We start from the raw sequence: 21,377 nt of genomic DNA, 5'->3' as shown, positions 1-21,377 counted from the left end.
GCTTAGTAATAATAATAATAATAATAATAATAATAATAATAATGGCATTTATTAAGCACTTACTATGTGCAAAGCACTGTTCTAAGCGCTGGGGTAGATACAAGGTAATCAGGTTGTCCCACGAGGGGCTCACAGTCTTCATCCCCATTTTACAGATAAGGGAACTGAGGCCCAGAGAAGTGAAGTGACTCGCCCAAAGTCACACAGCTGACAAGTGGCGGAGCCAGGATTTGAACCCACGGCCTCTGACTCCAAAGCCTGTGCTCTTTCCACTGAGCCACGCTGCTTCCCCACTCTGCACACAATAAGCACTGAATAAATACCACTGATTGATTATGATTACCCTAGGTGGAAATATTGCTAGTAATAGCAATAATTACTATGGTATTTGTTAAGCACTTACTATGTGCTAAGCACAACTTGGGTAGATAGATACAAATTAATCAGGTTGGACACAGTCCCTGTCCCATATGAGGCTCACACTCTTAATCCCCATTTTTCAGATGAGAGAACTGAGGCCCAGAGAAATTAAGTGACTTGCCCAAGGTCACACAGCAGACATGTCTGTAAGTCTGTATGTCCCATTAAGGTAGAAGCTCTTTGCGGGCAGGGACCATGTCTTGTTATTCTGTCGTTTCCCAAACTCTTGGTTCAGTGTGTTGCATCCACAGGGCCCTCAAGAAATACCTTTACCCCACTCTACTCTCTGCAACATTGCATTCTGACACAGAAAACCCCCTGAGTGTATAACCTACTCCGCTTGCCCTTTATGTCCAAGCTCCTGACAGCATGAACGATGCCTGGGTAGTGCAGAAAGCCACAGAGATAAAGATTCTCAAAAAAACCCAAAAAACAACAACAACAAAAAGCCAAGGGAGGTCAGATTTTCCTCCTCCTCCTCCTGTTTGTATAGAAGGCAACAAAGATTACTTTTGCTGCCTGAAATTTCTCTTGCAGTGTATGAAAAACCTCTCCGAATGGTTATACACAGGCTAATGATTGAGTTCTAGAAACCCAATTTGCCCCAGCTTTATCTGAAATTTTCTGCATAAAGAAAAGCCAACCCTGGCCTGTCAGAAATTGAGGCCAAAGTACATTTTACATCCCCCCCCCATAGATTAAGCCCACTGTTAAAGTTCACATTCTACAGCAGCTACTCCGTATTCCTTAAAACACTCAATGGACAGCGAATACTTGGGAATCTTCCTATGCAGTGGGAATATTTATCCATGTCCTGCTAAGAAAGGAAATTGACTGGTCCGTTGTAATTATTCAAAAATGGAAGAGCAAACACCGCATGAGGTGGAAGGGAAATGAAAGGTTTGAAATGGTGCTTAGGTGTTTGGAAGTGCTTCTAAAAGATGACATAAGGACATTCTGCCACTCAGCAGGGAAATGAAAGCCAAGGCTTCCCATTCGTAAGGAGACTTCCACATTTTGCTTTGGGACCCTTTGAGCAGACAGTAAGGTTGGTGTTCCAGATCCCGTACTCTGCCTTTTCTTCTTAAACTATTCATTCATTTTTTTAATGGCATTTATTAAATGCTTACTATGTGCAAAGCACTGTACTAAGCGCTGGGGAGGTGACAAGGTGATCAGGTTGTCCCACTGGGGGCTCACAGTCTTAATCCCCATTTTACAGATGAGGGAACTGAGGCCCAGAGAAGTGAAGTGACTTGCCCAAAGTCACACAGCTGACAATTGGCGGAGCTGGGATTTGAACCCATGACCTCTAACTCCAAAGCCCATGCTCTTTCCACTGTGCCGTGCTGCTTCTCAATGAATTCGTTCATTCAATCGTATTTATTCATTCAGTCAGTCACCGTATTTATTGAGTGCTTTCTGTGTGCAGAGCACTGTACTAAGAGGTTGGGAGAGTTCAATATGACAATAAACAGCTCAATTGGTAGAGCTCAGTCTTTTAATCTGAGAGTCCAGGGTTCAAGGCCCTGTTTTGATGAACAGTTATCTCTCTAGACTTGTAAACTCACTGTGGGCAGGGATTGTATCTGTTTATTGTTGTATTGGACTCTCCCAAGCACTTAGGTCAGTGCTCTGCACAAAGTACTCAATAAATACGGTTGAATGAATGAATTGTTAAACACTCAATACATACCAAGAATTGTATATTAAGCACTGAGGTAGAGACAGTTATCAGGCCAGACACGGTCACTGTTCCCTAAGGGGCTCACAGTCTAAGATGATAGAAGAATTTGTATTCAATCCTCATTTTATTTATTCATTCATTCATTCAATTGTATTTATTGAGCGCTTACTGGGTGCATAGCACTGTACTAAGCACTTGGGAAAGTACAATACAGCAAGACACTGAAGCACCGAGAAGGTCATTGATTTGGCCAAGGTGACCAAGGAGCAAAGAGCAGGGTCAGGATGAGAACTCACATCCTCTGACTCCCAGATTCATTCATTCATTCAGTCGTATTTATTGAGCGCTTACTGTGTGCAGAGCACTGTACTAAGAGCTTGGGAAGTACAAGTTGGCAACATATAGAGACGGTCCCTACCCAACAGCGGGCTCACAGCCTTGAAGGCGGGCTCACAGCCTAGAAGAGCCAGATCCCTGGCTCTTTACATCACACCATAACCCCTCTTTCTTTTATTCCAGGGGAGTTTGGGGAAGTCTACAAGGGGCGCCTGAAACTACCTGGCAAGAGAGAGATCTACGTAGCGATCAAGACGCTCAAGGCTGGCTACTCGGAGAAGCAGCGGCGGGATTTTCTGAGTGAGGCCAGCATCATGGGGCAGTTCGACCACCCAAATATCATCCGCCTGGAAGGTGTGGTCACCAAAAGCAGGCCGGTCATGATCATCACAGAATTCATGGAGAATGGAGCGCTGGACTCCTTCCTCAGGGTAAGGACAGCCTTCTAGACCTGGACATAGTCGGCCGACATTGGTTCAGACAACAAACTCTGTACTCATTGCCCATTTCATGACAAGTGCCTTATGGGAGGCTTAGGAAACTACAATCGTTCATTCATTCATTCTTTCAGTCATATTTATTGAGCATTTACTATGTGCAGAGCACTGTACTAAGCGCTTGGGAGAGTACAATATAACAGTAAACACACTCCCTGCCCACAGAGAGTTTACAGTCTAGAGGGAGCTTAGAGTCTAACTGACTAGTCATAATCAGACTAGTTGCGCAGAGAAGCAGCGTGGCTCAGTGGAAAGAGCACGGTCTTTGGAGTCAGAGGTCATGGGCTCAAATCCAGGCTTCACCAATTGTCAGCTGTGTGACTTTGGGCAAGTCACTTAACTTCTCTGTGCCTCAGTTCCCTAATCAGTAAAATGGGGATTAAGACTGTGAGCCCCACATGGGACAATCTGATCACCCTGTAACCTCCCCAGTGCTTAGAACAGTGCTTTGCACATAAGCGCTTAATAAATGCCATCATTATTATTATTATTATAATCCTTGATCTCAAGGAGCTTAAAAGTGAAAGAAGGCAAGCATACAAATCAATTCAACCCTTTATAGTTTTTAGTGAATTCCACCATAGTCAAATTCATTCATTCATTCACTCAATTGTATTTATTGAGCACTTAATGGGTAAGCATTGTTCTAAACACTTGGGGGAGTACAATATGGCAATAAGCAGACACATTCACTGCCCACAATGAGCTTACAGTCTTGATGGGGAGATAGACATTAATATGAATAAATAAATAATTAATGAATAAATAAATAATTAATTAAATAGTCAAATACACCCCCCAAAACAAGAAATATATGTACATATATGTACATATATATATATATATTTATATAATGTCATTTATTAAGCACTTACTATGTGCAGAGCACTGTTCTAAGTGCTGAATACAGAGAGGACACTCACTGGCTGATAGCTTCCTTCCTACAATCCTAATGCCCACTAGGGCTTAGAAAATTTGTGGTTCCACAGATATTGCTAGATGGCCATTTTGGGGATGAGGATATTTGCTAAAAGAAAGAGTTAATGGAATTAAAGGAGACAAAGGGTAATCTGGCTTCTTCACATACCACATGGGATTAAGCAAAGAAAGCTTCCGAGAATTGGAATAACAGACCCAAATGGAAGTCTGTGAGTTCAGTTCTCTTGCAAATGGGGCAGTTCTGTTACTGAGGAGGCTTAGACTTAGTGGATAGGGATTCCGTTCTCCATCAGGTCTGCACAACATCTTTAACTTCTGTTGTCGTTTCCAAGTACTTTGTGAAGTGTATTGATCCCACCATGTTCCCAATGAATGCCATTGCTACCACTACAACTCCTGCTGCTGCTACTACCATCAATCAATCAATTGAGAAGCAGCATGGCTTAGAGGCAAGAACACTTATTGGCAGAGGTCATGGGTTCTAATCCCAGCTCTGCCGCTTGTCAGCTGTGTGACCTTGGGCAAGTCACTTAAGTTCTCTGTGCCTCAGTTCCCTCATCTGTAAAATGGGGATGAAGACTGTGAACCCCACGTGGGACAACTTGATTACTTGTATCTACCCCAGCACTTAGAACAATGCTTGGCACATAGTAAATGCTTAACAAATACCATTATTATTATTATTATTATTTTTTTTTTTACTTGTCTTATTCTATCGAGTCATCTCCAACCCATAGCGACTCCATGGGCACATCACTTCCAGAATGCCCCACCTCCATCTTCAATCGTTCTGGTATTATCATTCAATCAGTGTTATATACTGAGTGATTACTGTGTGCAGAGCAATGTACTAACTGGGAGAGTATAACAGAGCAAGTTGGTAGAAATGTCCTCTGCCGGTTGCTGCTACTACTATTTCTACAACTACTACTGCTATTACTACAACTACAATCCCTCTACTACTTCCCCTAAACTCCATCTATTTTCATCTGTTTTAATGCCAGTCTCCCCCTGTATACTGTAAGCTCTTTGTGAGCAGGAAGCATGTCTACCAACAGAGGAGGCAGGGAGGTTAGTTAGGAGGCTGATGCAGTGGTCAAAGCAAGATACGAAAAGAGCCTGGTTTAGTGAGCTAGCCAGTTGTATGGAAAGAAAGGGGTTTATTCTAGGGATGTTGTGAAGGTGGAACTGAAAGGATTTGGTGACAGACTGAATATGTAGGGTGGATAATAATAATAATGGCATTTATTAAGCACTTACTATGTGCAAAGCACTGTTCTAAGTGCTTGAGAGAGATAGGTTGAGGATAATGCCAAGGTTAATAGAGATGGATTTTTTTCCTTCCTGGCAATGCCTTTCATTGTTCAGAAAATAAATTCATAGCTGTCTGTATGTTTATACTAATCTAAAAACCTGATTGTTAATAACATTACCTTATTTTTTGGTATGCATCTTTCAAAGCGTTTTAATGTCAATGATCTCATTTTACACTCACAGCATTTCTGTGAGGAAGGGAGAGGCAGGGATTATCACCCTCATTTTATAAATGAAGAAATAAGAACAGAAGGATTAGGTGACTTGCCCAAGGTCACACAGCAGCTAGTTGCAGACCTGAAACTATGATCCAGTTCCTCTGACTCTGGGGCACAAGCTCTTTCCATTCAGCACTACTGCCTCTTGCCTCTTAGAAAACCAGCTCCATTTAGATTCGAGTGGGAAAACTTTCTTGTCCATACTAGTTTTTACTTGTAGGCAGTAGCTGTATTCTTTGGACTAGATAGTTTAGGAGTCATCCAACAGTTCATCGTCATCATCATCAATGGTATTTATTGAGCACTTACTGTGTGCAGAACAGTGTCCTAAGCACTTAGGAGAGTATAATACATCAGAATTAGCAGACATGTTCCCTGCCCATAATGAGTTTACAGTCTAGAGGGGGAGACGGACATTAATATAAATGAATAGGTAATTTGTGATATATAATTGAAATATACGTACATAGGTGCAGTGGGGTTGAAGGTACGGTATCCAAAGCCCAGAAGTCATGTATTCTAACTGCATATAGATGATGCAGAAATATGAGCGAGCTTAATTGGGGAAGGGATCTTGGACCTTAATCACATAATCATAGTTTGCTATCTTTGGGACATTGCTCATAATAATAATAAGTACAGTATTTGTTAAGTGCTTACTATGTGCCAAGCACTGTTCTAAGCATTGGGGTATTCATTCATTTATTCATTCAGTCATATTTATTGAGCTCTTACTGTGTGCAGAGCACTGTACTAAGTGCTTGGAAAGTATAATTCAGCAACAAATAGAGACAATTCCTACCCAACAATGGGCTCACAGTCTAGAAGGGAGAGACAGACAAGAAAACAAAACAAGTAGATGGGTGTTGATACCATCAAGATAGATAAGTAGAATTAAAGATATATACACCATTATTAAAATGTAATAAATACATATAAATATACACAAGTGCTGTGGGAAGGGGAAGGGGTAGAGCAGAGGGAGGGAGTAGGGGTGTTGGGGAGGGGAGGAGGAGCAGAGGAAAAGGGTGGCTCAGTCTGGGAAGGCCTCCTGGAGGAGGTGAGCTTTCAGTAGGTCTTTAAAGAGGAGAAGAGAGCTAGTTTGGCAGATGTGAGAAGGGAGGGTTTTCCATTCCAGAGGTAGGACATGGACCAGGGTTCGACGGCAGGACAGGCGAGAACAAAGCACAGCAAGGAGTTCAGTGGCAGAGCAGTGGAGTATGCGGGCTGGGTTGTAGAAGGAGAGAAGGGAGGTGAGGTAGGAGGGGGCGAGGTGATGAAGAGCTTTGAAACCAATAGTGAGGAGTTTTTGCTTCACGCGAAGATTGATAGGCAACATCTGGAGATTGTTGAGGAGTGGGTGACATGCCCAGAGAGTTGCTGTATAAAGATAATCCGGGCAGCAGAGTGAAGTATAATAGACTGAAACGAGGAGAGATAGGAAGATGGGAGATCATAAAGGAGGCTGATGCAGTAATCCAGTCGGGATAGGATGAGAGATTGGGTTCAAGGTAATCAGGTTATCCCACGTGGGGCTCACAGTCTTAATCCCCATTTTACAGAAGAGGTAACTGAGGCACAGAGAAGTTAAGTGACTCATGGTCGGGTTATTTTACTGTGGAGGAAATCCTAAGGATTTGCATTCTGGAAAGCAAATATTTCAGTATGGATTAGTTATAAGGTCAACTCCCTGTAGGCAGAAAACATCTCCTTTCTTTGTTTCGTACTTCTGCAGAACCTAGGACAATGCATCGATTGCCTCAATGCTATTAATACTTCTCCATGATCCAAATGTTGGTATTGAAAACAAATTACAATAAGCAATTTTAATCGATCAAGCAATCAATAGTATTGAGTGCTCCTTGTCTGCAGAACACTGTACTAAGATCTTGGGGGAGTAATAAATAAAAATAAAAATAATTATGGCATTTGTTAAGCACTTACTAGGTGCCAAGCACTGTTCTAAGCAATGGGGTAGATACAAGGTAATCAGATTGTCCCATGTGGGGCTCACAGTCTTAATCCCCATTTTACAGATGAGGTCTCTGAGGCACAGATAAGTTAAATGGCTTGCCCAAGGTCACACAGCAGATAAGTGGCACAGCAGAGATTAGACCCCACATCCTCTGATTCCCAAGCCCATGCTGTTTCCATTAACCCACGCTGAGTACAATATAACAAGAGTTGGTAGACAAGTTCCCTACCCACAACAATCTTATAGTATAGAATATAGACTAGTATCATTATTTCTTTTATGCCTCTACTAGAGATATGTATATGTTACCTTGATTCCGAAGATGGGTGTGAGTGATGGAGGAAAAGAGAAGAAAAGGAAGGGCAACAGATAAGCTATTAACTTGAATTAAGGATCACAGAGTTACCCTAGAAATATAAATTGTCATGGATACTCTCCAAAATCTTCACTGTAAATAGGCCTGAGAGAAAGACAAAGGAGGGAGAGAGGCCTTGAGTATTTTTGTTGTTTTTTTTTAAAAAAGAAGTATTAATGTTCCTCCAGACTATCACATGAACTTCAAAAATATCCCTTTGAGAAAATGTCCTCTGCAGAAATGAAGTTAACCGATGACCTACTTTTCAGTTTTATCAAGCAGCAGATACATCAATTAATGTTGCTCTGCTTTCAGAGTTGGCATTAAGGCTGAAATTAGATTTATAGATTACCTGCCTCCTTGCTTTGGAAATATTCAGAAATGCTTCATTTCCCTCTTCTTTTGCTTTAGATTATTCCCCAATGCGTGTTCCCCCTTTGAATTTTTCTTTCTGCTCCAGTCCTCTTTGATTTCTCTGCTCCACATCTGTCCCATTTTTCCACCTTCCCAAATAGGGCAGATTATTTACCCCAGAGGGTTAATTACCAAACTAAGTGGGACCTAGGCTAGTTCGGAGAATCCAAAATTTGAATAATCAAGAAAAATTGGTCTCACGTTTATGGATTGAGTTTGAATTATTCATACCAGCCTTGATTTTTGCAGCAGCATGTCCTGATGGAAAGAGACCAGGCCTGGGAGTTAGACGACCTGGGTTCCAATGTGATTCTGCCAATTGGCAGAATTCTGCCAATCAGGCAAAAACTCCTCACCCTGGGCTTCCAGGCTGTCCATCCCCTCGCCCCCTCCTACCTCACCTCCCTTCTCTCCTTCTACTGCCCAGCCCGCACCCTCCGCTCCTCTGCCGCTAATCTCCTCACTGGGCCTCGTTCTTGCCTGTCCCGCCGTCGACCCCCGGCCCATGTCATCCCCCGGGCCTGGAATGCCCTCCCTCTGCCCATCTGCCAAGCTAGCTCTCTTCCTCCCTTCAAAGCCCTACTGAGAGGTCACCTCCTCCAGGAGGCCTTCCCAGACTGAGCCCCCTCCTTCCTCTCTCCCTCCTCCCCCTCCCCATCCCCCCACCTTACGCCCCACAGCACCTGTATATATGTCTATATGTTTGTACATATTTATTACTCTATTTTACTTGTACATACTTATTCTATTTATTTTATTTTGTTAATGTGTTTTGTTTTGTTGTCTGTCTCTCCCTTCTAGACTGTGAGCCCACTGTTGGGTAGGGACTGTCTCTATATGTTGCCAACTTGTCCTTCCCAAGCCCTTAGTACAGTGCTCTGCACACAGTAAGTGCTCAATAAATACGATTGAATGAATGAATGAATTGCCTGCCATGTGACTTTGAGCAAGTCACTTTTCTGCTCTGTACCTCAGTTTCCTCATCTGCAAAATGAGGATTCAAAACCTGTTTTTCTTCCTACCTAGTCTGTGCGACAGACACTGTGTCTGATCTGATTAGGGGCTTAGCAGTCTATGTCTGGCAGCTTTGCAGTAGATTTTAATCTACTCTGGGCAAAATACTTTTGAGAAAGAGGAGCCATAATAATAATAATAATAATAATAATAATAATAATAATAATGGCATTTGCTAAGTGCTTACTATTTGTGATGCACAGTTCTAAGAGCTGGGGGGATACAAGGTGATCAGGTTGTCCCATGTGGGGCTCACAGTCTTAATCCCTGTTTTACAGATAAGGGAACTGAGGCACATAGAAATTAAGTTGAGAAGCAGCGTGCTCAGTGGAAAGAGCCTGGGCTTTGGAGTCAGAGGTCATGGTTTCAAATCCTGGCTCCAACAATTGTCAGCTGTGTGACTTTGCGCAAGTCACTTCACTTCTCTGTGCCTCAGTTACCTCAACTGGAAAATGGGGATTAATACTGTGAGCCCCCCGTGGGACAGCCTGATCACCTTGTAACCTCCCCAATGCTTAGAATGGTGCTTTGCACATAGTAAGCACTTAATAAATGCCATCATTAAGTGACTTGCCTGAGATCACACAGCTGACAAGTGGCAGAGTCAGGATTAGAACCCATGACCTCTGTCTCCCAAGCCCAGGCTCTTTCCAATGAGCCACAAGCCATGTTATCTTGGAGATCAGGCTCTCTACCTGAGAGTTTTCTGCTCCATCAATCCTTTCCTGATGGACCTCTCTAGGGAATTGTGATAGCATTAGATTCTTTCCACAGGAGAAGTCTTTCAGGGGTTAGGGATTGTTCCCATAGCCACTTTGGCATCTCGTCTTGCAACAGAGGGCCTAGGAAGGCGGTTCCTCTTTGTTTGTCTAACTGACCTATGATGGCCTCAGGAAACATATGAGTAACTGATTTTAATTTGTAAAAACAAATCAAATAAGAAAGTAATCCCCTGAAGAATGTAATAACTATAATCCTACGATAAAGCAGTTAAAAGCAGAAAGAGTAAACATGCTTAGAAATGCTTGTAAAAATGGATTTTTTTTATCAGGCATCTATATTCTTCACGGGCTCCCTTTCCAAACAGGAAAGAGTGAAATAATTGAGTCATAAAATGCACCTTGATCAGCAAGAAGTTGAGACCCAAAGTTGTTTTTTATAACACCAGGCAAATCTGAGAAACAAGATATAGCTGTATTATGTTAGAGGTGCACATGTGTCTGGTTGAAAGTGCCTTCTAGCTGCTGTGATAACCATTCCATCCTCCACAATATGGAGGCAATTAGTTCGTTAGCCTCAGTTGGGGATGAGAAAGGTATTTCATGGATAGGGGATGGTTTAGACAACCAAGCTGACTGAAGAATTATGATTCTCCTTATTCTTATTTACCTCATTTTCAAGCTCTTCAGATTGCACCTAAACCTTCTGAGATGAGAGACAGTTGGAAAATTATGTTCAATTTCTAAATGCTACTATTCCTTCTTGTCCTTCCCGGTAGCTAAACTTTCTCAACTCACACAGTTTGAGAAACAAAGTGGGAAAGAGTGGGAGAGAGAGAGAGAGAGAGAGTGCTCTGCCCATAGTAAGTTCTCAATAATTTCTCAATAAGTAGCACCGATCGATTGACTGTAAGCTCCTTGCGGGCAGGGAATGGGTTTACCAAGATTGTTTCATATTTTACTCCCCCAAGCACTTAGTACAGTGCTCTGCACAGAATAAATGCTCAGTAAATATGATTGAATGAATGAATGAATAAATAAATAAATGGGACTGATTGACTGAGAAAATTGAAAAGCACAGCCCGGAAATAAACTGAGAGGCTGAAGTTTGGAAATAGGGTCTATAAATTAGGAAGTCACTTCATTGTTTGCTGAGGATCTTCTATTGATTTTCCCACCAATGGAGCAGGTGAGCTTGGGAAAATGATCTATTGTACTGTCCCTAGCACTTAATACAGTGCTCTGCACATAGCAAGCGCTCAATAAATATGATTGACTGATGGTTGACTGACTGAAATGTCCTGTATTCTAATCCCTAATCTAATTAGATTATTCTAATCTAATCTGTGATTTGTCAGCTGTGGGACTTTAGGCAAGTCACTTAACTTCTCTTGTACCTCAGTTACCTCATCCGTAAAATGGAGATTAAGACTGTGAGCCCCATGTGGGATAACCTCATTACCTTATATCTACCCCAGCACTTAGAACAGTGCTTGGCACATAGTAAGCACTTAAAAAATACCGTTATCATCATCATCATCATCATCATCATGGAGAGCAGCGTGGCTCAGTGGAAAGAGCCCGGGCTTTGGAGTTAGAGGCCATGGGTTCAAATCCCCGCTCCACCACTTATCAGCTGTGTGACTTTGGGCAAGTCACTTAACTTCTCTGGGCCTCTGTTACCTCATCTGTAAAATGGGGATGAAGACTGTGAGCACCCCATGGGACAACCTGATCACCTTGTTAACCTCCCCAGTGCTTAGAACAGTGCTTTGCACATAGTAAGCGCTTAATAAATGCTATCATTTATTATTATTATTATTATCATGCTGTACGGTCAATGACAGGTGAAAAAATCCATACTGTTATCATATCATGTGCCTTGATTCATCTTTGAAGATATGCCACAAATTCAAACTGGCATTAATTCATTGTTAGAAACAGATGTCAGAGAAAGCATCCAGGAGAAAGACCGGGGATGACTGATAAATCTTATAGCATTTCCCTTTACTCCAATCAATCAATCAGTCCATCGATCAAAGGTATTTATTGAGCATTTCCTCTGAACAGAGCACCATGCTAAGTACTTGGGAGAGCGCAATAGAGATAGTCCACACAATCACTGCTCTCAAGGAGTTTGGAGAGGGAGACCGATATTTAAATTAATTACAGAGAGGGGAAATGACAGAGTATAAGCATAGGGACCTAAGTGCTGAAGGTCTAGGGGTGGGGTGGGAAGAAGATGGCTTACAAGGGTATATATCCACTTGCAGAGGTGATCCAGAGAAGCAGTATGGCCTAGAGGATAGAGCACAGGCCTGGGAATCAAGAGGTCATGGGTTCTAATCCCGCCTCTGCCACTTGTCTTCTGTGTGACCTTGGGCAAGTCACTTAACTTCTCTGTGACTCATTTACCTCATCGGTAAAATGGGGATTGAGAGTGTGAGCCCCACATGAGACAATGGACTGTGTCCAACCCCGATTTGCTTGTATCCACCCCAGCACTTAGTTCAGTGCCTGGCACATAATAAGTGCTCAACAAAATACCATAGTTATTTAATTACAAGGTACACATCCTCCTGCGTAGGTGATTTAGAAGGGATGACAAATTGGTTGGGGAATTGAGGAATTACCCATTTGCCTTCAAGTGAGAAGAGAGGGAGATAGGAGAGAGAGATTGATGGTATGATGGTATTATTCCCAATTTCCAGAAAGAGAAATAGAGGGCTAAAGTGAAATTTGGGGGTGGGTTTAGGAATAGACTTGGGACTGCTTAACTCCCCCTCTTAGACTGTGAGTCCTGTGTGGGGCAGGGACTGTGTCTGATCTGATTGTATTGTATCTTCCCCGGCACTCAATAATAATAATAATGGCATTTCTTAGAAGCTTACTATGTGCCAAGCACTGTTTTAAGCACTGGGGTAAATTACAAGATAGGTTGTCCCATATGGGGCTCACAGTCTTCATCCCCATTTTACAGATGAGAGAACTGAGGCCCAGAGAAATCAAGTGACTTGCCCAAGGTCATACAGCTGATCAGTGGCGGAGTTGGGATTAGAACCCTCGACCTCTGACTCCCAAGCCCAAGCTCTTTCCACTGAGCCACACTGCAATAACTGTGTTATTTGTTAAGCTTTTACTATGTGCCAGGCTCTGCACTAAACACTGGTGTACATCAAAGCTAATCAGGTTCATTCATTCAATTCAATCATATTTATGGAGCACTTACTGTGTGCAAAGCACTGTACTAAGCACTTGGGAAGTACAAGTCAGCAACATATAGAGACAGTTCCTACCCAACAGTGGGCTCACAGTCTAAAAGGGGGAGACAGACAACAAAACAAAACATGTAGACAAGGCAGGTGTCAAAATCATCAGAACAAATAGAATTAAAGCTATATGTGCATCATTAACAAAATAAATAGAATAGTAAATATATTCTCTAAGAAGCAGCGTGGCTTAGTGGAAAGAGTACAGGCTTGGGAGTCAGAAGTCGTGGGTTTGAATCCTGATTCCTCCACTTGTTGGCTGTGTGACTCTAGGCAAGTCACTTACCTTCTCTGTGCTTCAGTTACCTCCTCTGCAAAATGGGGATTAAGACTGTGAGCCCCATGTGAGACAACCAATATCTACCCCAGTGCTAGCACATAGTAAGTGCTTAACAAATACCATTATTATTTTTATTATTATTACCCAGACCTCCCTCATCGGGGGTGACTCTGAGGTTTGGGGTGGGCGGGGAAGGTGGGGAGCCCACCGACCATGCAGGGACGTCCATCACGGGCCCCTCCTGCACCTTGCAGCTGCTTGATCAATCAATCAATCTTTCAGTCAGAGAGCTTACAGGTTGGACACAGTCCCTGTCCCACATGGGACTCACAGTCTCAATCTCCATTTAACAGATGAGGTAACTGAGGCACAGAGAAGTGAAGTGCTTTGCCCAGGATCACACAGCAGACAAGTGGCAGAGCCAGGATTAGAACCCACGTCCTCTGACTCCCAGCCCTGTGCTCTATCCACTAGACCATGCTTCACAGTGCTCGGCATCTAGTAAACCCTGAACTAATTCTGTCTTGACTACTGCATCTGGCTTCTCACTCCTATCTCTTCCTACTCCAGTCCATACTTCCCTCTGCAGATCGGGTCCTTTTTCTAAAAAAACGTTCAGACCATGTCTCCCCACTCCTCGTAAACCTCCAATGGTTGCCCATCCACCTCAACATGAAACAGAAACTCTTGACCATATACTTTACATTACTCAATCAGCTCACCCCTCGTACCCTATTTCACTTATCTACTACAATAGCCCAGCCCACACACTTCACTCCGCTAGCACCAGCAAACTCAATGAGCTCCAAACTCCTCCATTTTTCCAGCAACCCCTTTCTCACATCCTTCTTCTCCCCCTCCATATATACCAGATCACCAGTCTCCCCACCTCCAAGGCGTTATTAAGGTCACATCTCCTCCAAGAGGCCTTCCCTGATTAAGACCTCTCTTCCCCAGACCTGTTCATCTATGCACTTGGACCTGTGACCTTTGGGCATTTGATATTCTCCCAACCCTGAGCATGCATGTACATATCTTTAAATGATCTATCATACATTGTATATATTATACATTATTATTCATATTAATGTCTATCTCCCCCTTTAGACTGCTAGCTCACTGTGGACAGGGAAGATGTCTGCCAACTCTATTTTATTGGACTCTTCCAAGCTCTTAATACAGTGCTCTGCACATAATAAGTGCTCAGTAAACACCATTGATGAACAAATGCCACACTTATTGTTATTTTTATGACAGCCCATTCTAGGATTGCCAACTTGTACTTATGTTGCCAACTTGTACTTCCCAAGCGCTTAGTACAGTGCTCTGCACACAGTAAGCACTCAAAAAATATGATTGATGATGATGATTCCAGAGAATTTCAGGATTGCCATTAACCTGTTTGTCCTGTATCTTTTCTAATAATAATGGCATTTATTAAGTGCTTACTATGTGCAAAGCACAGTTCTAAACACTGGGGAGGTTACAAAGTGATCAGGTTGTCCCATGTGGGGCTCACAGTCTTTATCCCCATTTTAAGATGAGGTAACTGAGGCCCAGAAAAGTGAAATCACTTGCCCAAAGTCACACAGCTGACAATTGGCAGAGCCGGGATTTGAACCCATGACCTCTGACTCCAAAGCCCGAGCTTTTTCCACTGAACCACGCTGCTTCTCTATCTTTTATCCTAATCCTGGCTCCACCACTTGTCTGCTGTGTGACCTTGGGCAAGTCACTTCAATTCTCTGTAAGGCTATTTCTGCACTGTAGACCTCCACTGTAAAATGGGGATTGAGACTGTGAGTCCCACAGGTGACAAGGACTATGTCCAACCTGATTTGCTTGTATCAACCCCAATGCTCAGTACAGTGCCTGGCACATAGTAAGTGCTTAATAAATACATAATTAATTAATTAATGCACCCCAGCACACAGTGCTTTGGTAAAACACTAGCACTCAACAAATAACTACAATTACAATTATTCTTTCTTGGGGTCCTGTTAGACCAGGGCTGGAAATCGGCCAGCGGGGAGGGGCAGGGGTGTGTGAACAAATAATAATAATATAAATAATAATGATCGCATTTGTTAATTACTTGCTTCGTGCCGGGGAAGTATTTAAAGTGCTGGGTTGTATACAAGCGATCGGGTTGGACACAGCCCCTGTCCCGCATAGGGTTTACAATCTCAATCCCCATTGCACAGGTGAGGTACAATTGGGGAAGCAGCATGGCATAGTGGAAAGAGCACAGGCTTGGGAGTCAGAGGTCATGGGTTCTAATCCCGGCTCCACCACTGATCAGCTGTGTGACTTTGGGCAAGTCACTTAACTTCTCTGTGCCTCAGTTACCTCATCTGTAAAATGGGGATTAAGACGGTAAGCCCCACGTGGGACAATCTGATTACCTTGTATCTACTCCAGTGCTTAGAATAGTGCTTGGTACCTAGTAAGTGCTTAACAAATGCCATCATTATTATTATTACGAGGTAACTGAAGCGCAGAGAAGTAAAATGACTTGCCCAAGGTCACAGATGAGACACGTTGCAGCATCGGGATTAGAACCCGCATCTTTCTTGGCTCAGTGGAAAGAGCCCGGGCTTTGGAGTCAGAGGTCGTGAGTTCAAATTCCGGCTCTGCCAATTGTCAGCTGTGTGACTTTGGGCAAGTCACTTAAGTTCTCTGGGCCTCAGTTACCTCATCTGTAAACTGGGGATTCAGATTGTGAGCCCCCCGTGGGACAACCTTATCACCTTGTAACCTTCCCAGTGCTTAGAACAGTGCTTTGCACATGGGAAGAGCTTAATAAATGCCATTATTATTATTATTATTATTATTATTATTATTATTATTATTATCTATCTGACTCCCAGGCTTGGACTCTTTCCATTGGGCCACACTGATTCACTCCAAAGGGCACCTCTGCTTCTTCCAAAACCCACCACAGCCCGCTTTGACCCCGTTGCCCATTGTGTTCATTCGCAGCAAAACGACGGGCAGTTCACCGTGATCCAACTGGTGGGCATGCTGAGGGGGATAGCGGCTGGCATGAAGTATCTGGCAGAAATGAACTACGTCCACCGGGACCTGGCTGCCAGGAACATCCTGGTCAATAGCAACCTGGTGTGCAAAGTGTCTGACTTTGGCCTTTCCCGCTACCTGCAGGATGACACTTCGGACCCCACCTACACCAGCTCCTTGGTGAGTACCGTCTCCTCGGGGTCAGGATGGAGGATGCCTCGGAGAGTTCTAGGACAGAGCCCACCTCGTTCCTCTTCCCTGCCCTTAAGTCATGATAGGTTAGGTGGTGGCCCCTCATCTTTCCTCAGGCCCAGTTGACATCTGTAAGACCACGCGGAAAGATCCAGCCTTCTCCCTGCTCTCACTAAATGTGACCGGGTCATTCAGGTCAAAAAAGGTTACTTCCCAAGAGCCCAGCCACCATCCCTACTCTGACTAAGTGTGCCTAGATCATTCAGGACAGAGTGAGTTACTTGCCCAAAGTACAGCCACCATCCCTAGTCCCTAGTTCCCTTCCTTCCTCTCCCCCCTCCATCCCCCCATCTTATCTCCTTCCCTTCCCCACAGCACCTGTATATATGTATATATGTTTGTACATATTTATTACTCTATTTTACCTGTACATATCTATTCTATTTATTTTATTTTGTTAGTATGTTTGGTTTTGTTCTCTGGCTCCCCCTTTTAGACTGTGAGCCCACTGTTGGGTAGGGACTGTCTCTATATGTTGCCAAATTGTACTTCCCAAGCGCTTAGTACAGTGCTCTGCACACAGTAAGTGCTCAATAAATACGATTGATTGATTGATTAGTCCGATTACATGTACCCAGATTGTTCAGGACAGAGTGAGTTACTTGTCCAAAGTCCAGCCACCTGACCTGCTCCAACTAAATGTGACCAGGTCGTTCAGGACAGAGAGAGTTACTTGCTCAAATTAACCAGAAAAATCGATTGATCCAAAGAGTTCAGTACACCCAACCTTACGGTTCTCCAAGGAGGGCAACTATGCAGTCTATGATAATAATGATAATAATAATAATAGTAACATTTGTTAAGTGCTACCTCTGTGCCAAGCACTATATTAAGCACTGGGGCAGATTCAAGAGAATCAGGTCCCACAGAGGGTTCACAGGTTAAGGAGGAGGGAGAACAGGTATTGAACACCCACTTTACAGATGAGGGAACTGAGGCACAGGGATTCTAAGTGACTTGCCCAAGATCACACAGCAGACAAGTGATGGTGGCAAGATTAGAACCCAGGTCCTCGGATTCCCTGGCTCATATTCTTTCCATGTGGCCTCTCTGCTTCTCACTCACTTTTCCGAGGAACTAGGCATATACTACAGGGAATCCTCTTTATGCCTCTCTCTCACTCTCCTCATAATAATAATAATAATAACGATGACATTTGTTAAGCGCTTACTGTGTGTGAAGCACTGATCTAAGCACTGGGGGGGATACAAGGTGATCAGGTTGTCCCACGTGGGGCTCACAGTTTCAATCCCCATTTAACAGATGAGGTAACTGAGGCACAGAGAAGTTAAGTGACTTGCCCAAAGTCCCATAGCTGACAAGTGGTGGAGTGGGTCATTAAAACCCATGACCTCTGGCTCCCAAGCCCATGCTCTTTCCACTGAGCCACGCTGCAGCCTTTTCCTTTGTACTTTCCTCAGAGGGGAGAAAGAAGATCGGGTGACCATCGCATGGTATAATCCTTCATAGACTTGAACAATGCTTATGAGTTATTTTCTCAGTGATTTCTTTATTTTCTTTTCAATGTGCACTCCCCCTGACCCCCTGGAGTAATGTCCATCATTATATATAATGGAGGCTATCTATCACAGGCTAGTTAAGGCTTTTGGGACAGTGGAGGAGTCTTGTACCATGATAAAAATTTCAGCAACCCAGTCCTGGTAAGTGTTCAGTATAGTGCTTTGCCCACAGTTAACCCACTCAATAAATTTCATGGATCAATTGATTGTTTTAAGAACCTTTCCTAGGAAGGTTCTATGTTTCCCAAAGTTAATGTTTATAAATTCATAATCTTTTAGGTATTCTAAAAGAGAAAACAGGATGTAGCCGAAAATTCTCAAAGGCCTCAGGGAAACTGCTTTCATGCCAAACAAAGGAAACAGGAACACAAGCCCTATAGACAGTAAACTTATTGTGGGCAGGAAATGTGTCTGTTATATTCTTATACTGGATTCTCCTAAGTGCTTAGTACAGTGTTCTGCACACAGTAAGGGCACAATAAATATGATTGACTGACAAAATTGTGGGAATGTAGCTTGTTATGGACAGGGAATGCGTCCACTAATTCTGCTGTATCATACTCTCCTGAGCACTTAGTACAGTACTCTGCACATTGTAAGTGTTCAATAAATGCCATTGATTGTTTGATTGAATGTAGGGAAGTTTTAAGAATTACAATAATAATTATGGTATTTTTTAAGAATTTATTTTATGCTATGCTCTGTATTAAGTGCTGGAGTAGACATGAGATAATCATGTCAGACACAATTTCTGTCCTCCTTGGAGCTCACAGCAAAAACTGAGGCAAAGAGAAGTGAAGTGACTTGCCCAAATCTTGCCCAGATCGCGAAGCAGTTAAGTGGCAGAGCTAGGATGGGAACCCAGTTCTTCTGTTTCTCAGGTCCCTCTGCCTTCCACTGAGCCATGCCGCTTCTCTGATTTGGAGCTAATTTATGGGAGTGGCTGACTGAACTGTTTGGAAGGATGGGAATCGGAAAATGAATTTCCTGTAGAGGGTAGATACAAGATCATCAGGTAGGACACAATCCTAGTCCCACTTGGGATTCACAGCTTCAGTAATAATAATAATAATAATTGTGGTCTTTGTTAAACACTTACTATGTGCCAGACACTATACTAAGCACTGGGGTAGATACAAAGTAATTGGGTTGGACATAGTCCCTGTCCCACATAGGGCTCATAGTCTTAATGCTCGTTTTACAGATGAGGTAACTGAGGCATTGGGAAGTTAAGTGACTTGCCCAAGTCACTCAGCAGACGTGGCGTTGTTGGGATTAGAACCCAGGACCTCTGGCTCCTAGGCTCCTGCTCTATCCACTAGGCCATGGTACTTCCCTAAGTAGCTGTTGAATTTCCATCTAGGCACCCAGATTGGAAGCACATAGCCCCTGCTATCAAGGAAGACCAGAATGACAAAGATAAAATTGACCTAAATTTGCTCAGGTAGAAGCAAAAAGAAAGAGGCGGAGGATAGGAGAGGGTCACAGAATGTTCTGTTGGATTGGAAAATGGATGGAGAAAATCATCTTGTCCAGATAAATTGCACCTGTTCCTTCATTCAGCAGGACACATGTTAACTCGTCTCTAGACTGCAAACTCATTATGGGCACAGAATGTATCTGCGAATTCTGTTGTATTGTACTCTCCCAAGCTCTTCAAAGAGTGTTTTACACATAGAAAGTGTTCGAGAAATACTACTGATTGATGAGCAGCCTGAACAGCACAGAGGTCAGCCATTTTCTAGGCAGGTGTATTTTCTTTGTGAATGCCAACTTGTACTTCCCAAGCGCTTAGTACAGTGCTCTGCACACAGTAAGTGCTCAATAAATATGATTGAATGAATGAATGAATGTATAGGTGGCATCCACGGTGGGAGCCAAGGGGCTGTGTAGATTGAGGCAAGACCTATTTCATCTTCCCTTGGGAACTCTGGGAATATGCTGGCCAGATGGTAGTATTCAAAACTCATGTCAGGGCACTTGCGCTGTGTCCAACACCTTGTATGAGTGCCAAGGCATTGTTTAATACTAATAATACTAATCGTGGTATTTGTTAAGTGCTTACTATGTGCCAGTCACTGTAGTAAGCACCGGGGTAGATACAAGGTAATCAGATTGGACACAGTCCCTGTCCCACGTTGGGCTCCCAGTTCAATCCACATTTTACAGATGGGAGAACTGAAGCACTCTCTAACAGCATGGTGCCTTGAGCATAAGTGGACAGAGCTCAGACCTTGAAGTCAGAAGTTCATGGGTTCTAGTCCCAGCTCTGCCACTTGTCTGCTATGTGACCTTGGGCAAGTCACTTCACTTCTCTGTGCCTGAGTTGCCTCTTCTGTAAAATGGGGATTGAGACTGTGAGCCCCATGTAGATAAGCAGCATGGCTCAGTGGAAAGAGCACAGGCTTTGGAGTCAGAGGTCATGGGTTCGAATCCCAACTCCGCCAAATGTCTGCTGTGTGACCTTGGGCAAGTCACTTCACTTCTCTGGGCCTCAGTTCCTTCATCTGTCAAATGGGGATGAAGACTGTGAGCCCCACGTGGGACAACTTGATCACCTTGTATCCCCCCCAGTGCTTAGAACAGTGCTCTGCATATAGTAAGCGCTTAATAAATGCCATCATTATTATTATTATGTAGGACAGGGACCGGGTCCAACCCGATTTCCTTGCATCTACACCAGCGCTTAGTACAGTGTCTGGCACAAAGTAAGTACTTAAGAAATACCATATTTTTCTTCTAGACTGTGAGCCCATTGTTGGGTAGAGATTGTCTCTGTTGCCAAATTGTACTTTCCAAGTGCTTAGTACAGTGTTCTGCACATAGTAAGCGCTCAATAAATACGATTGAATGAACGAATGCACAGGTACATATTGTCTTTAGAAGGTTCCAAAATTCCACAGTAAAAAACATGGAGTGAAAACACGCTCAATGGCCAAACTGGCAGGACTGTACTACACACATTCTCTGCTCCTGTATAGCCACTATCAACCCATCAGTGGTATTAATTGAATGCTTACTGAGTACAGGGCACTGTGCTAAGCTCTTGGGAGAGTACAATATAACAGAGCTCCCACAAGGAGCTTACATTGTACAGGCTGTGACAGACATTAAAAGAGGTTAAGGATTTGAGTAATAGTAGCATCTAAG

General features: G+C 43.3%; 1 protein-coding gene across 2 annotated transcripts in view; it reads left to right on the top strand.

Moving 5' to 3' along the window:
* The window catches only part of EPHB1 (EPH receptor B1), a 717,470-nt gene that overhangs the window by 629,197 nt on the left and 66,896 nt on the right, over positions 1 to 21,377 (top strand). For both annotated transcript variants that reach the window (XM_038762070.1, XM_038761987.1), the window contains exons 11-12: positions 2,627 to 2,874; positions 16,420 to 16,635. In XM_038762070.1, the coding sequence (XP_038617998.1) occupies positions 2,627 to 2,874; positions 16,420 to 16,635 (464 nt within the window). The remainder of the gene's footprint in view (positions 1 to 2,626; positions 2,875 to 16,419; positions 16,636 to 21,377) is intronic.

The sequence above is a fragment of the Tachyglossus aculeatus genome, chromosome 1 (genome assembly GCF_015852505.1).
Source record: "Tachyglossus aculeatus isolate mTacAcu1 chromosome 1, mTacAcu1.pri, whole genome shotgun sequence".
NCBI classification, from domain to species: Eukaryota; Metazoa; Chordata; class Mammalia; order Monotremata; family Tachyglossidae; genus Tachyglossus; species Tachyglossus aculeatus.
Note: the sequence above shows the minus strand (reverse complement) of the source record. Positions and strands in the feature narration are given on the sequence as shown.